This window comes from Gavialis gangeticus, unplaced genomic scaffold, assembly GCF_001723915.1.
Source record: "Gavialis gangeticus isolate Ggan-Ray unplaced genomic scaffold, GavGan_comp1, whole genome shotgun sequence".
Lineage (NCBI taxonomy): Eukaryota > Metazoa > Chordata > Crocodylia > Gavialidae > Gavialis > Gavialis gangeticus.
In genome coordinates this window covers 2511357-2528446 of record NW_017728993.1, presented here as the reverse complement: position 1 = coordinate 2528446, position 17090 = coordinate 2511357, and the positions used below count along the sequence as shown (strand labels likewise).

Here is a 17090-nt window from a genome sequence, read left to right as displayed (position 1 = left end):
GACAGGGGGTCGGACTTGAAGATCTACAAGGTCCCTTCCGACCCTCCTTCTATGATTTTATGATTCTATGATAAGTACTGAAGCACTTTAACCAATCTCACTTACTGTTTAACAGTAATAGCCTATGTAATGGATTATGGGTTTTATTGTAAGATTTCTGTTTTAAGTGTTTATATTAGATATGTTGTTACAAGGTTGCATGACTTGGGTTACCCATAAAGCTAAAGAGATAGCAGGAGGAGACAAAGACAGACCTCTAGCATCAACTGGACCTTGAATAGTTTTGCTCATATATTAACAAAGGTGGAATGGCGAACACCCAGGAGGCTGCAAGGAAGCCGAACGCTATGAGCATAAGAGCAGACATAGCAAGGGAGTGTAAACAAGCAAGGTGTCAGCTCCTAGACCGAGTCTGAAGAAGGAGACCAGCTGGACAGCTTTGTTGCTCAGGGGCTAGAACAGGGGCGAGCAATTATTTTGGGCGAAAGGGCATTTACTGAGTTTTGGCAAGCTGTCAAGATTCGCATGAGCAGCCTCACCCCTTGACAGATACCCCAACCCCTGGTCAGCATCTTGGGACTGGAAGTCCTACCCCCTAACCCCCAACGTTTGCCACCAGAAGTCCCTCCTCCTGCCCTGGAAATATTCCTTTCAGCAAGGAGTTCTGTCATCTCAGAACCAGAAAAGTACCAAATTGTATTCTAAAAAATTGAACATCTACAACATTCATTAATTTGATTTAGAAAACTACTGTTGTCCTGATTTACATGCATTTGTGTAGTGCACACAGAGGCAATCACACAGCAGCTTAAAATGAAGTCTTACTCTTATATACTGTGGTGGTGTAGGGGGTATGAGGGTGGGTTTAGATCTGTGGGGGGGGCTGTGGGTGTGTCAGTATGTGAGGTGCAGGGAGGGTGTGGGTGTATATGTGGGGGTTTTGTGGGGGTGGATAGGTGTATCAGTGTGGGGTGAGGGAGCATATGGGGTGTGTGTATAAATATATGGGGTGTGGGTGGACTTGGGGTTTGTGGGGTGCTGTGTGTGGGGGGAGGGTGGCTGGGATGTGTGAGGGGGTGTAGGTGTGGGGATCTACATGTATGGCTGTGTGAGGGAGTGTGGGTATATGTGTATGGTGGGGTGTGCCTGTGGGACTCACCGTATGAGCAGACACACACATAATCCTGCGCCCCCTCATTGCGCGCGCGCTCACACACACACACACTCTGTCCCTCCCTCATTGCTCTCTCTCTCTCTCCTCCTCCCTCATTGCATGGGCGCACACACACACACACACACACACACACACACACACACACACACTCCTGCTCCTGGCCTTGGGGTACTGGCACAGCCCCATGCTCCCACAGTCCAGCAATGCAGCCAGGGGCCACGTAGTGATGGAGCAGCGGGCCAGCATGCAGGGAAGCAGTGGAAATGGCACAGGCAGAGGCTGCCGGTTGCGGGGCTGGGAGTAGGGAGGGGACTGGGGTGGGGCTGCGCCAGCCTTGGTGCTGGGTCCTGGCAGCTTCCCCTGGGTCCTACTGCCCCTGGCTCCTGTCATCTTTGACAGCCAGCCAGGAGCAGATAAATATTAATTCTCTAAACTTTTTAAGGTGCCCCACAGGCCAGATAAAATGGCTTGGTGGACCGGAGCCAGCCTGTGGGCCATATTTTGCCTGACCCTGGGCTAGAAAGACTGGAAAAAGAATACTGAAACAATCTCTGGAGTTGCTCTGAGCTGTGCAGGATGAACTGGGGACAGAACAACTATTTAACTTCTGACTGGGTGGTCTTTGCCCGAATAAATGTCTTCGTTCAAGAGGATTTGTGTGTTTGCCATTTGGGCTGCACTTGTTTTTCCAATTTTAATGTGGTTTTCCTGCAAAGATAATCTTTACACCTACTTTTGCTGAAAAATGAAGGGCTTGCATCATCTGTTCTAAAACAGCAAAAATTTTCATACAAATTTTTCTGGAAAATTATCACCACTTTTTTATTCAGAACATCTGTGTTTTACCCAAGCTAGCATTTTGATCTCATTCCCTTCATATACCAGACCAAAGTATCTGAATATCTTAGTCTAAATATTTTTCAAAATTCACAACTTCACTTTAACAAGCAAAAGTTTGGGTTTGGTTTCAAAACTTTCAAATGACAAAGTTTTCCAAAAATAAATGTATTACCACTGCAAGGATAAGATAGAACGTATACCTCTGGTACTTGCAACATGTATTTTAAGATCCTTTTTTGTCAACCTATTCATCACAATGTGTAGCATCATTTGACTTCACATGTAAAGGACTATGGCACTGAATACCTTTACAGTCTTGGATCCTAAGATTCCATCTGTCTAATGAAGGATTTCATCCTCTGCAGGGGTAGGCATATTGATAAGTATATGTAGGATTTTGAGGATACGCTATTATGAATACCCTTCTCTTTATGCAAAAGCTAAAAGAATATTTAAAAGGTAACCCCTAGGAGCTCTTAATGCTTGCCTTCTGGCATTGAATTAATACATAAATTGTGCATAGCAGAAGGATACCTCTTTCGCTAGGTTCATAATAGGCAGGCTATTGAGTCCTCTCACTTTCCTCTTCACTTCATGGGAAACTGCCATTTCATATGCACTGATTTGATGACAAGCTGACTCTACAGTTTGCTAACCTTGATTTTAGAAAACAATCTTTAAATGAGCTCATATGTTGTATTTAAGCCCTAAAAAAATATCACAGCATGTCGTGTTTATCTATTAATTCAGTGGGGGAAAATCCTTTCAGCAAGCATGCTTACAAAGTAAGACCCATGCTTTTCCTGAGTTCACTCCTATTCCCTTCATCTCCCCAATCTGTTGCTCAGCTTTCTGTTCCTGTGTTCACTGCTTCCTCCCTGATCTGCTGAGTACCATGCACAGAGACTGCCCATGCCACTTGTGACACACATGCAGCAGGTGGACCAACCTGGTGGCCATTCTTATTGTGTCCATCAGAGTAACACATAGGCAGTAGACATAAATTTGTCATGCATAGTTATTTGCCTCTCCACTGTAATATCCACTTTCCCAATACGGTCATTTAGGCGGTTGGCCATACAGGATTAGTACCTTGAAGCAGATTTAAAATTCAGGGCGTGGGGAAGAAATCAGTTAAAAAGCTCATATTGCCAGCATGGTGCATTCCCTTCAGGCTGTCTTGTTTATGGGGCAGGCTACTGTAGGATGAACCAATTGGCTTTTTTATGTTTATGCTGTAGGTAAAAATACTGCAGTAGTTCAGCCTGCAGATGATTAAAAAGATAGATAACTGTGGCTAAAAGATACTCAAATAATACTGTAAAGACGGCAGGAACTCAGAAAAGGCATAGCTTTCCATAAGTGGCCAGCAAGGTCACAACATTGCTGAATCATATTTAACAAGCGGATGTCTAAAGGCAAAAACTTTTAGTTGCATCTGAATAGAAGGTGCTGCTCTGGCCTGCCTTCTATCAGAATAGATAGTAGTGACATCTCTCAATCACTCCCCATCCCCCAATACATCTGCCTCCCTCCCACTCTCTGTTCTCATTAAAAACACTATTTCCTGATTTTCTGAGGTCTTGTTGAGATAAAGAGCTAGTAATCCAAAGATGCAAAAGGCCTATCCAACAGAAACACACAAACCCTACAAGGTAGTGCACTATGAATCCTTAAAATTTAATGTCAAAATTTAGGGAACTTCCCCCAACCCAGCACAAAGTATATGACAGTGGGCATGTTTACATGTGCAATTAACTGAATGAACTGACTGAATAAATTCCAGTGCAGTTTGAGCTGGAGTAAACTAATCCTGACATCACTATCTCCACATTCATTTCAGTAATGTACCCTGCCATCGGCTAGTACCTGTGCCTGACCAGACTATGTGACAGTTCTGTAAATTAGTCTACACAGGCCCAATTGCTGTGCATGTGCAGCTGGTGACACAGTAAATTAGTCTCCTGTGCAATCAAGTACATGTGTAGACACACCCAGTGAGTTTATGTTTAAATCAAGAAAAGGCTTATTCTCTTATCTACTAATTCAGAGCTGGGAGACCTTCATAGACTCCTGCGTATGTGAACCCCAAATTAATCTAATCTTTGTCACTATAACATCCTAAAAAAAGATACCTTTTAATTCATCTTGTGTAACCTTTCAAAGAACATAGCCACGATTAAATTCAGAGTATTATGTCATGGCTAATTACAGCTATCTAGGCACTTACACGCCCCTTCCCTCCAATGAACTATTAGAACTGATATCAGAGTGAAATGGAAGCCAGAGGGTTAAGATAAAATTGTATGATACAGGTGGAGGCTATTATTCATAATAATGCCCTGTAATACTAAAGTGTCTCTTCCCCTTCATGGAATAGAGGAAACTTCCCAGCTCATAGTTAATGTTAGCATAGTCATTGCTGATTCTCCTTGGCTTCATTTATTATGAAAGGTTTTCTGACTTGTCTCCAGACAATTGCAACTTAGTTGTATGGAACAGATGTTTCAGCTCAGTCCAGTAATGCTTCACCTGAAAGATGAATACAATACTAGTGCCCATGCTCAAGCAGTTGCCTATAAAATGAATAATGATGGCATAACAGAAGCACATCACCACCAATGCTTAGCAACTTAAATCACTGAATTGTGTTATTTTTCCTGGGGACCTAATAAATTCATCTTCCTGTAAGAGTGTCATAGTTTTTATTATCCCCACTCAGAACTTTTTAGCTTCACTGAGATAAGACTTCTAGTACTTTTCAGAAGGGAGAGTCATCAGCTCCTTTAAAGACAGGGGAATTTCTCACAGCACTGCAGCTGAAGAATCTTGATTACATCCTGTAGACTGCTAGATTGGAGATGAGAGTACCCGAAACAATGGGGAAGCTTCCTGCAGAGCAGTTGTGCATCATTCTATAGAAAAGCTGTGCTGTGGGAAGAGTTTTTCTCGACTAGTGGCCTGGCCATAAGGGGCAGCAAGAGAAATGCCTTGGGATTGCTTGGAGTTTGAGGCAGCTGATTGGCAGCTTCTGGCTGACAGTAGTCATTGGCATCAGGAATATAGGCTGATGAAGGAGGTAACAATTAATCACAAGTTTTAAACTATCTAGGACAAAACAACTCAAGTGAAAGAGGCTTGGCAACTTAACAAGGATCCAACACAGAGGCCTTTCAAATGGGATGGTTTCCAAAGTACTTGAAGTAACTGCTAATTCAACTTTGAATTATAAAGCTGGGAAAAGGTGGATCTCTGTCTAGATATTTTGCACAGTTGTGATTAGTGTTAACATTAGCTCTGCAGTGCTAATGGTAGCAGCTATATAGTAGGATAGAAGATACCAACTTGTTATACACTAAGAAATAATATAATTGCTATATTGAGTAGATTCTGAGGGAATGATGATTATTTTAAGTTTAGTTATATTAATACCTATTATGTTAGTCTGAGTGCATATGGTCTACTGACTCCTATAATCTCATACATATATGTACTACACCTGAAAAGTTTAATTAAATAAAACAGAGTTAAAGAAATTGCAACATTTAGTTTAAACACCTCTGATTTAAAGTAAAACTGAAGAGTATCTTACAGCAAAGCTATACATTGTATAAACACACAGCCTGAAAATATGCTATTTGACTTAAATTCGGCATTTCCATCTTTAAAAATTTGCTGCAGATAGTATGTACTTCTATACAGGGCATTTGCTGCTTGTGTACTGTACAGAAAGAGTAGATTTTTGAAAAATTGTCACCTTATGATTATTCAATACATAAAGAGAAGCAACAACATAATCAAGGGAGAAGGGGAGCAGGGCAATAGCCCCAGGTGGGGAGAGGGAGAGAGAACTTAAAAACAGTAGATGCTGTGGATACCAGCCACCTGGCTACTTTATCTACTACTGCCCTATACACTGCCACTGTGCAAAAGCACAAAACTGCTTGGTTACGCCTTGGAAAAGCAGGATATACTAATGTTACTACAGGGTCATTTGACCTTTCCTTATGCTCTCCAATAATTAGTTGAAGCTAAAGCAAAATAAAATTTCTCTCAATTAAATATTCAAACTTTTACAGTTGTCTGCTCCAGTGAAACTGCAGGAAACATTCTCTCTTCCCCACCCCCTCTCCAGCAACTAGCAATGTCTTTTGTCCTGTAATTGAATTGAATCAACTCAGACTCATTCTTCCTAGACAGCCCCATCATTTGAGTGCTCTGAAGATGTATTACACTAATATATTGTCAGAACGACAGTGCTATGATGATACATTAGTGTAATACATCTTCAGAGTTTTAGCACTGTCCAGAAACAATAGGGCTTGTATTGGATTCAGTTCAATCATGGCACACATGAAAACAGGACTTTGCTAATTGGGGGAGGGGAATCACAGCATGAAAGTGGGAAAGATCCTACTTCCCAAAACACTAGTTTTTTAACCAAAATGTCCACATACACATTTTGATACAGCCTTCAACATGATCACATCCTATTTTTTCACAGGACTCCTGCTTCACTCAGTGCAATCATGCATCCTTCATTACTAATAAGAAGAATAGATAGATTGGTAACTAGGGTTGCCAACCCTCCCGGATTGGCCAGGAGTCTACCAGAATTGGTATCGATCTCCCAGTAATCACTGAAAGAGATCCGGGAGATTTTAGTAAGATATTTTAAGAAAATGAAATTAATGACATTACATCATGTTGGGAGAAAAAAATCTCCCGGAATAGCTTCAGTCAGAGTTGGCAACCCTATTGGTGACTTGAAGGCTTACTCATCCCATTGTCACCGATAATCTCGTTTCACTTGTTTCTCCGTTCCAAGACCCCACAAGAAAGAGAAGAAAACAGATCTGAAGTCATTATACATTTGTAAAAGAAGCAAGTGCAAAAGTAACTTGCTGAGTGTAAAGAGGACCTGCAGTTCTTCTCCATCCTGGCTCACTTGACACAAGTCAAATCAAGGAACCAAGCCCTCTCAAGTGTACATAATCTCAGATGCCTGGAAGGGAGAGGGGGTTGGGGCTTTCTGAAATCACCATTTTGTTGCCACAGGAGCTAGACAGAAAGTGGTTTGCCTACTACATGGAATTTCTTAATGTCAGTATTTTCCTGTTTCACCTCTACATGAAACCAAGATCTTTTCAAAGTACTCCTCCTCCAAGAGAGAAAGAGCAAATACCTCTGAGGATGCTCATCTAAGACATAAAAGCGAGAGATGAGACCAAATCCTTGCTCTGCCCAGCTGAAAACAGGAAACTCTAGCTGATTTTCCCACAACCTGGGTGAAGGCCATCACCACTTAGCTACTTTCTATTCTAGGGGCTCTCTCACTTAACCTCACTTGTTAAGGCTGATCAGCTTCGCTTAAATAATTACATATGAATATGGCCGAAGACAGAAAAACTGCCTTAGTGGTTTGGACACTCACACAAGATATGAGAAGATGTCAGAAACATCTTTTTAGTCCTTTTTGGTCACTGACTTGGACAAGGGTTTTGGGTTACTTACAACACAGATGAGTACCCAAACCACTAAGCTGTTTACTCTTATGGAAGTAGTCTCTCCCTCGTTCACCAGAAATTCAATCCTGGAATGGAGAGACCTTCTTGATGAAAGTTATTTGAAAAGGGCAGGTTCCTGTGAAAAGTTTCACATATCCAAGAAAAAAAATGCCAGAAGATCTCTGACCAGGTCTAGTTACAAATCCTCTTGGTAACATCTGCAGTGTTTGCTTTCCCAGGATGGTAGCAATAAGTATGCTACGCATACAAGTGTTAAAAGCTAGCATTATGCTTCAGACAGGTCTTAATTCTTTAAAATTCTGGTTTCATTCCTAAACTATTGATGTTGCACTTTGCTCTTAAATGTCAGAACAAAATAAGTAATACCTGCAATTTATTCAGATGACATTTCAACAATACAAGATTTTCAGATTACAAACTACAGTTCTGTGTTCCTTACAGTGTTACAGTGAATGTGTAGATTTTGTGGATTTACATAATAGGTTTGTATAATGAATATTTATATAATGAATGCATTTGCATAATGACTCCAAATTAAACATGCACCATAAAGATTACAGACCAATAATTTATGTACCAAGTTAAGAATCACCTTTAAGTATATTTTATTTTCAATTCTATTAAAGTTTCATTTTATCTTTCATTCAAAATATTGTATTTGACCTCATCCAAGTAGAGGCTGCATTGATGCATACCATGATAACTTTTCGGAATTAGGCTACATTGAATCATTTGTATTCAGAGATTTCAGTTTCTTATCTTTTAGTAGCAGCTTTGACAAACAATTCCAGAATATTCTAAATAGAATTCTTTAATATAATTTAGCCCTGCATTCTGGTTCAGATGCCTGTATGTATGCCTCATTAATGCCACTGGGAACAATTTGAGAAAACTGATGGAAAAAATAAAGTACAGATGAACCTTAGGGACCAAATAAAGACAATTTGCAGAAATCAGGATGCAAACCAGGTACAGTAAAGTAATATTTGCAAGTGCTTTGTACTTTAAAAAAATAAATCCAGGTCTCTCACCATAACAGAAGTTTAATTATTGTAATACTTTGTAATAGTCTATATTCCAAACAGGTCCCTTACTACGGTAATGTTACATAGTTACCTCAAAAGAAAGTTTTTCAATTATTTATATTACGGACTGGCAAAGAGAACATAACATGTTGGGTTTATAGGTCTGATTTTTTCCATACTCTCAGGGAATTATCTGGGCTGGGCTTTCCTCCTCTGCTCCTAACATGAATATACTGCATTTACCCAAACTTAAGACAATTTTGAATTTAAGATGATCCCCCCAACAACTAAATTCTATACATGGAAAATGCTATTTGTTCTAATTTTCCATGCATAGAATCTAATTATTGGAGGATGATCTTACATTTGTCCTCTCAGCCATTGCAGTGGAGCAGGCAGCAGTACAGGGCAAGACGGTAGGGGAGTCAAGTGGCCAACTTACCCCCTGTCTTCCCACCAGTGCCAGAACACTCCATCCCCCCCAACTCCCTGAAGCCCAATCCCTGCTCCCACCCCCAGCATCCCCATAATTAAAAAAAACAAAACAAAAACCAACCCCCCCTGCACTTACTGGCAGTTCTAGCTGCCCGTCTGGATCACTGGGACCCCACCGACACAGTGGGGTGGGGTGACAGCCTCAGCAGCTCCAGCCTGGGCCCTGCTGCCCCCTGTTGCCTGGGGGGGAGGGGTGGCCTCTGTTTTAATCGTGAAGGAACATGGATTTTGCAGTATTTTACAGAGTGACTTTGGGATTTTTTAAATCAGTTTTCCAATAGGGAACACCAGAATTCCTGTTAGAATTCCTGCTCAGAGCTTGCATCTTGGGCCCAGCTGAAGGTGGATGACTTCCTGGCCAATTGGAGCCAGGAGGACATGTTTTGACAGTTCAAAGCAGGCCACCAGACTGGGAACATCTTCTGGGTGATAGCTGCCCAGATGGCAGGGCAGGGGCACACATGGCAGTAGTGCTGCACAAAGGCCAACCCTGCAGAGGCAGCTGACCTACAGCTGTCTCTCCTGGCTATGCAGTCCCCATCCGGGTCTGGCAGGTGTGCAGCAGGTCACAGCCAGCCAGCAGCTCCCACTGCCAGACTGCTGCAGTGGGTAAAGGATACAGGGAACTCTCAGGGCTGCTTCAGCCCCTGGCACAAGGGGTAATGTCACCAGGTACCAATTTGCTGGGCCCCAGAAGTTCCTGAGAGTGAGTAGCCCTGAGCTACTTGCCAGGGCAGCTTTTGGATTAGTGGGGACAACACGGGTGCTGGCCCCAGGCTCTAGCTCCCCGTGGCTGCAGATCTGAGAGGAATCAGGCAGGGTTATTTTGCCCCAAGTGGCACAATTTGCTCCACAACAAATTGTATGTTCAAGCATGTGCACTGAAGCAAAAGCCATGGCTCAAATTTGCACCACTTTTATCTGAGCTGCTGCAAGCCCACATGCTTGCATGGATAGACGTGCCCCTTGAGTTTTAATGGAATGCACCATAATTTGTCCCAGGACAAATTGTCCAAATCTCCTGGAAACAGAAAAGGTGATCACCAAAGAGAAATATGAAAGCAAATGTTTCTGAAGGAGTTCCCCACTGGGCATGTCTACACGTGACACTACTGTGCAGTGGTTATTGTGCATTTATTTAGTACTTCTATAATGAAGTACTAAATAAATGTGAAGTAACCCGAGTTACTGCACAGTAGCACCGGAAAATGCCTTTTTAGTAATGTTAGTGTACAGCAGCCTACTAACATTGCATAGTATCATATTAGCACTATTAGTGCTGTGATATGCTACTGCACAGTATTTTTTGGCTACTGTGCAGTTAGCATCTTGTGTAAATGTGGCCACTGTGTCTCAAAACTGATTATCTTGACAGACTCAGAATGTGAGGCAATAAATGAGAACCTGAAGCTTTACCTGAAAGTTTAGTTAAAGCACCCCAATGCCATTTTTAAGTGCAGTGATATTGATACACAAGATGCTAGAGTCCGCTGGAGTGTGGTTAATTACCACGCTCCAGCACACTCCATTAATCAAGCCTGCTCCAACATGCTGTAATTACAGTGCAATGCAGCAGCCTTGCCACTTGTGCATAGGTGCCCAGAGAGACTTGTGGAAAGGCACTGTGTGCCACAAGTTGTTAATCCTCTCCCCCAATTATACATTTGGTCCAATAAAAGATATCACAACCCCCTTCCCTAAGCAAATAAACAAATACCTGGCCTTTTTCCTATCCCAAAGTAGAAAGTTATGCCTGGCAATTCATGACTTTTACTAGGTGACTCATTATGGAATATATTTTTCTTCCAAAGAGGTTTGATTTATTCAATTTTTCTACTGAGGAGTAAACTTGGCCTAGCCTTGTTACATTGAGTGTTCCCCTGAATTTCCTGTAGAGGATTGGTTTAAAAACAAAACAAAACTCATTTGTGACTACTCATTTTAAAAAAAATCACAAGAATTGAGAGGGGAATGTCAGCTTGTTTTGGTAGATTCAACTAGTACATCACAGTTGAAGGATATTTAAAAGCTTATGCAACCTCTTTTGAATGTTTCCTAAGGGAATAGCCAGTATCTTTACTATTCTTCTTAAGTCTCAAAAGACTCCCTTGTAAAGATTCAAGTTTTCTGGCATATGGATTTATATTTCCAGATAAACCTGTATAGGTACGATTGATAAAGTTTGTTAGGAGGGGTGCCTATGGAACATTGATAATATAATAGGGCCTCAATTTACATGGTGGTTGCATTCTTGAAAAAATACCATGCAAATAGAAATGGTGTAAAAAGATACCAAGGGTCTATGGGAAATAAGGAGTTAGGTTACAGATCTGGCCAATAATTTGGCCAATAAATGCCCATGGATGCATGCAGCTGCAGTGAAGTATGCCGACAGAGAGGAGCAGAGCCCACCAGCATGGAGAGCTGTATGCAGCTGGTAAGTCTGGTGAAGTGGAAGGGGAGGAGGGAGGGATGGGGTGTGTGTGTGGGGGGCAGATAAATGCACCTCAATGCGATGAGGGAGGAGTAGGGCAGGGCAGATAATGTGCCACCAGGGTGGGGTGGGGGAGAGACGGAACTGTGGCTCATTCTGGGGCACAGGGCTTGCAGGCTGCAGCTGTGGGCTGGAGCTGGGGTTGTGCCAGGCTTTTTGCAGTGGGGGCTGGGCTCGGGGTGGGAGGCAGTGGCGCTGGGAAGGGGCTATGAGGGGGGGCTGCAGCCACCTCAAGTTTCACCGTAGCCCCCTTCCAGCACTGCCGCCACCTGTCCTGAGTCCAGCCCGGCTTAGCCCCTGCTGAGAAGAGCCTCATGCAGCCCCAGCTCCAGCCCACAGCTGTAGCCCACCGTACACAGGTCCAGGAGGCATATGTCCCCCTGTGCTTTCCCAGGGTGCATGCAGTGGTGAGAGCTGCCTCCCAACCCCGTGACCCCCAGATGAGTTGTGGCTCTGTTCTGCTCCTGCCCTGGCTGGGCAGTGCCTGCCCCAGCCCTTGTCCCACACCCTCACTCATTGTGGGAGCATTGATCTGCCCCCGCTATGCCCCTTCCCTCTCCCCTCCTCTTCCACCACAACACACTTACAAGCTACACTGAGAGCAGTGTGGTGGATGGGGGGCAGAAAGCGACCAGCTGATTCTAGATGCATCTGTGCATCTTGGTGACCACGCTGCACCATGTAAAAGTGAATCCATACCATGTACAAAAATAAAGGGTCACAATTAATTGACCACGCATAACTGAAATGGTGCAAAAAAATACCATGTAAATCAAGACCTGACTACCTGACTACTCAAGACCTGATTACTTCCTCAAGTAATCCTCAACCAAACCTGCTATATTTTCACTGACCTACTCAAAGCGGCACTGAATACACTGGCTCAACATGGGGAGGAAGGTCTGCTTTCCTCCTCTTCTTATGAAACAGGTTAGAGATAGCCATCTCCCACAGCCTCGCAATGAGATCACAATCTGGAAGTGGCTCAACTGAAAGTCTCTGGTTACTGTGTATGTATCAGTGATGCTAAAGAGGCCCTGAACTAGCACAGATGAGGATTTGGTTAGCACAATTTACACTGTCAGACCATATTCAAGAAAGGAGATAGATCAGATAGCAGCAATTATTGTGGTATTCCACTCCTGTCCATAGCAGGGAAGATATTCATCCACATGCTCCCCAATAAATTCACTTTGCTCAATGAGGAGATTCTACCCAAGTCCCAATGTGGTTTCAGACTATTCAGAAGTACAATAGATATGATTTGTTGCTTGGCAGCTGCAGAAGAACTGCCAAAGCAATGCTCAGATCATTACATGACCATGACCTTCATTGACCTGAATAATGCCTGATTGGGTAATGGACACTCTGAAGCAAGACTTCAGCTTTAGGGTTTTTAAAAGCTGAGCTTGAGGGAAAGCTTTCTGACCCCTGGTAGGAGAAGAGGATTTGTGCCTATCTTAGTCCTTGAAGCAATACTCCTTACAGCCCCTTTCTGAAGTTCTTAGTGAGGCAACTGGTTGGTGGGGTGTACCATATCTGAGGGCTCAATGTCTCAGTTCACTAGGAACTCAAATTGTGGGGCAGATATAGTACATGATTTATTAAAGGGTCTGCTGGGGACTGAGGTTTCTTAGATTTCTGAAGAAATGGTTTTTCAGTTTTCACAGTATTCACTGTCTTTATGTGGTCTTTTAGCAAAAGGCTTGCAAACTGAATAGTGCTCTGGAGCACAGCCCTCTCCTGGGCAGAACAGGTTTTGAGCACAATCCTTATTCGGACTATTGTAGTAGTTCTTCCCTGCACTTATTCTAGTTTGAATGCATTTTTCTTGGACAAGGGCAACCATATGTGGAATAACAGTCCAGAGTACTCCATACAAGGTCTGACACGTGCCTTAATATCTTGCCTGTTACATCCTAACATTTCATTTATGTTTTTGCATGAATACATCATACTGATGGCTCAAAAACACCCTGAATCAAGCTTTCTCCTCTTCTGTTTTTTCCAACAGACAAGCTCCCAAGGTTGCAACATAATTGCTTGTTATTAGTCCCCAAGTGCATGTCTCTGCGCTTTGTATTATTACATTTCATCCATTTCTATTACTTCAGTCCTTAAAGTCATCCAATTCTTTACATATGGTTTTCCAATAGTCCTCCATATTAATGAAGACTTCCAACTTAGAGTCACTGGCACACTTGACTAGCGCTATTTTTGTGCCCAAGTCATTAATAAGAAGATTATAGAAGATTGGTCCCAACACTGGTTCTTGGAGACATCTGAAGGAACCTGCCCCCGGAACAAAGATTTCTTTTTTCAAGAAAAAATGCTTGATCTACTACTTTACCACACTGTCATGTTGGTCTAGCTTAATTATTAATCCCCACCATATACACCCCCCCACAAGGCACCGTATTTAATATTTTACTAACATTTAGTTAAATTTCTTAGGGAAAAATCATTTACCTTATCAAAAAGGTATCAGGTTACTCTGGCACAATCTAACTTTGGTAAATCCAGGTTTCATGTTCTCTATTTTGCCATCTACCTCTGTACAGGATTATCTTTGCCTTAAAAATGTTCTAAGGTTTTATATAATATTCAGGTGAGATTAATAGGTCTATATTTGAGCGGTTCCCTTTTTCTTCCTTTAATATTATTCAGTGATATGGCCTCACTTCTGAGTTGATTTATTAAAAATCACTGCTACCACACCTGTGATTTCACAGGCTGTTTTTTTTCAGAATTCTGGGATAGACATCGTTCAGTTAGCCCCAGATAAGTGCATTAACCTTGCTTAATTTACGAAAAATCCTTTTTTTTCTGAGCATTTTCACCTTCTAATTCCTTGTAAGCAAGCAAGGCAACCAAATAGCAAATGATCATAAAAAGTGAACCAAACACAAAATTAATATCTGACAAGTTTAAATGCAGCAGAAAGAAAGGAATCCTGCCATCCTAAAAGATAAACAGCTGAGACCATGGGACTGCATAAGCTTAACTGAGAGATGTGTCCAGAGTACTGTGTCTAAAATTAAAGATACACTACTAAAAAACATTTACAAGACACTAAAAGAAAACAGTAGGATTCTGCTAATGCAACTCATTTGTTCATGGAAACCCTAACAACTACCTCCAATACGTCATTTCACATCTTAAACTACCATTCTACAGTCTCCCCAAGGTTTCCAGTACAATTTTGTTTGACTTTTAGTTTAAAGACATCTTTATTCTCCAAGTGATTTTTTCTATCCCCTTGATTGTCACTTTAAAACAGATTTTACTGTTGTTTTAAAGGTTAGTAATTGCTTTTTTCAAATCTTGCTTCGTAAAGCAAACTGTTGTTCAGCCCCACTTTAGGGTGCTATGTTCCACCCCTATGATAATTTATTGCCATTATTCTGGACATTACATGAACTCATTAATTCATCCAGTAGAACTGAATAGCATCCAAAGCATATGACTAAGTAACCAGAAAACAATATTAAGTAATATGATTTGCAATGTAAACTTCCACTTTAATTTTTAGTTTGCAAATAAGTGAAGGAAAATACAATTTTTAATTACAGAACAAGTATGTAATCGGTTTTAAACTCAGTAATGTGATATATTCAGTGTCATTCCACAAAGCCATGCTCCCATGAAAATAATCTGATTTCAGAAAAGTAAAGAGAAGGGAGAGAGTAGAAAAAGAACTTTACATTTAGATTCAATTAAAATATTAGAATCTACATTAAAAATGTTCCAGATCCAGCATCAAGGCTCTCATCTGCACTGGAGGGACATCTTTTTAGTAATAAGAGATGATTATCAAAGCCAAATCTCTAAGACACAGGGCTGAGGTTCCTTTAGCTGTTTGCAAGTATGCATTTGGAGAGTGGAATTCCTTTATATAGCTTCAGGCATTGATTGTTGATGCAGCTCCCCAATGAACACAGCTTGAAATGAGGTACTCTTGCCATCAGTAGCAATATACAGAGGCCTTCAAAGACACATTTTTTCTACCATCTGGAAAACAACTTAACTCTGTTTGCAAGTACAAAGACTTTCTTTAAAATAGGAAAAGGAATTCTGTATCAGCGTGGAATCAAAATCACAATGAGTATACAAGAAAAGATTAAAGTAAATGGAAATCATATTTTAGATGTCATTTCTGTTTGCATTTTTCATGTATTATTTAATGTGCCCGCTAAAGCCATTTTGACAAACTATGCTGCATGATAAAATAATTGTAAGATGAAGTAGTAGTGAAAGTAAATGAAATAAACTGCATGGTATTTTCATATTTTTATCTTTCCCTATTTTGTTATAGAGAAGCCTTTTATTCTCTTTATAGGAAATGTTTCATAGCTGTCTGCAGTCTGTTGGAATAAGCATAAGCTTGGGGCTCAGAAACTCTCTTTTTGAAGTGTGTGTGTCCTTAAGCAAATCACTCAGACCTAAACCTCAAAAGTAGATTTGAAATTTGGGAAATCCATTTTTTTAAACTTTTGTTCCTGACTTTAATAATTCCTAAGCACCCATAACTTTCAATGAGGTCAACCAAAGTTTGGGGAGCTCAAATGTTCTTAAAATCTGGTCTAAGCATCAATTTTATTTTATTTTAATGGATGAATATCTTGCTTCAACAGCTTATCTAACTCTATCCCAAGATTGTAGTTGGTCCAATAAAAGATATCACTCAATTAAATTCTTCCCTCTTGCAAAATTATTGAGGTATTTAAAGCCAGTGGTGCCATTTTTGAATATTTAGTTTTATTTTTTCTGTTTCATTTTCTTCATTTTAAAAACATAAAAAGAGGACCAACTAATGCAGTTTCCTCAGAAGGCTGTTTTGAAGATTAACTAGTAAATATTTTTAAATGGTCAAAATTGAAGGAAGAAAATCTAGTCTGTAAAATATGTGTTGTGCTTACCAGAAGGAGAGATATGTCTCCACAAAATGGAAGGTTCTGGTTTTCCTGTCGCCAAGCACGCAAGAGTAACATTGCTCCCTTCATTAACAACAATGTCAGTTGAAATATGATATATCTTTGGAGAAACTGAAACAAAGCAAAAACAAAACTGTAAGAGAAAGCACTTTGCATTAGATGCTAAAAAACAATTTCAAGTCTTTTGCCCACAGATGGCTAACGTTCATCTTGCAGCCCAAACTATTTTTATTTTCAATTTATTAGCTAAGTTAATTTGCATGGCAATTTGCAAACACACACAAAAAGACACAAAGTCCTTGTCCAAAATTGCTTAAATGTGGCTACCTCTGTTCCCATCACTAATATAGAGGATATTAATTATATAGAAGATCAAGATGCTCCAGATAAAAAGAGTAGGACAGCTGCAATCTGCTCTCTTTTATGCAAATGTAGTATAACTATCAGCTTCCTGGTCAACTGCCAACATAGCTCCTGTTCAAGCAAAGTTTGAACATGTTCATGTTAGTTCATATTGGACATCAAATTAAAATGCTGTTATACACTGAAAAATACCTATGTAAATAAGAGCCTTTCCTGTTCATTACATCTTTTCTTTGT

At 40.9% G+C, this 17090-nt stretch overlaps 1 protein-coding gene across 1 annotated transcript in view; it reads right to left on the bottom strand.

The window, feature by feature from the left end:
* NEGR1 (neuronal growth regulator 1) overlaps positions 1-17090 on the bottom strand; it is an 865068-nt gene that overhangs the window by 296734 nt on the left and 551244 nt on the right. The window contains exon 3 of the mRNA XM_019528400.1: positions 16476-16601. Within this exon, the coding sequence (XP_019383945.1) occupies positions 16476-16601 (126 nt within the window). The remainder of the gene's footprint in view (positions 1-16475; positions 16602-17090) is intronic.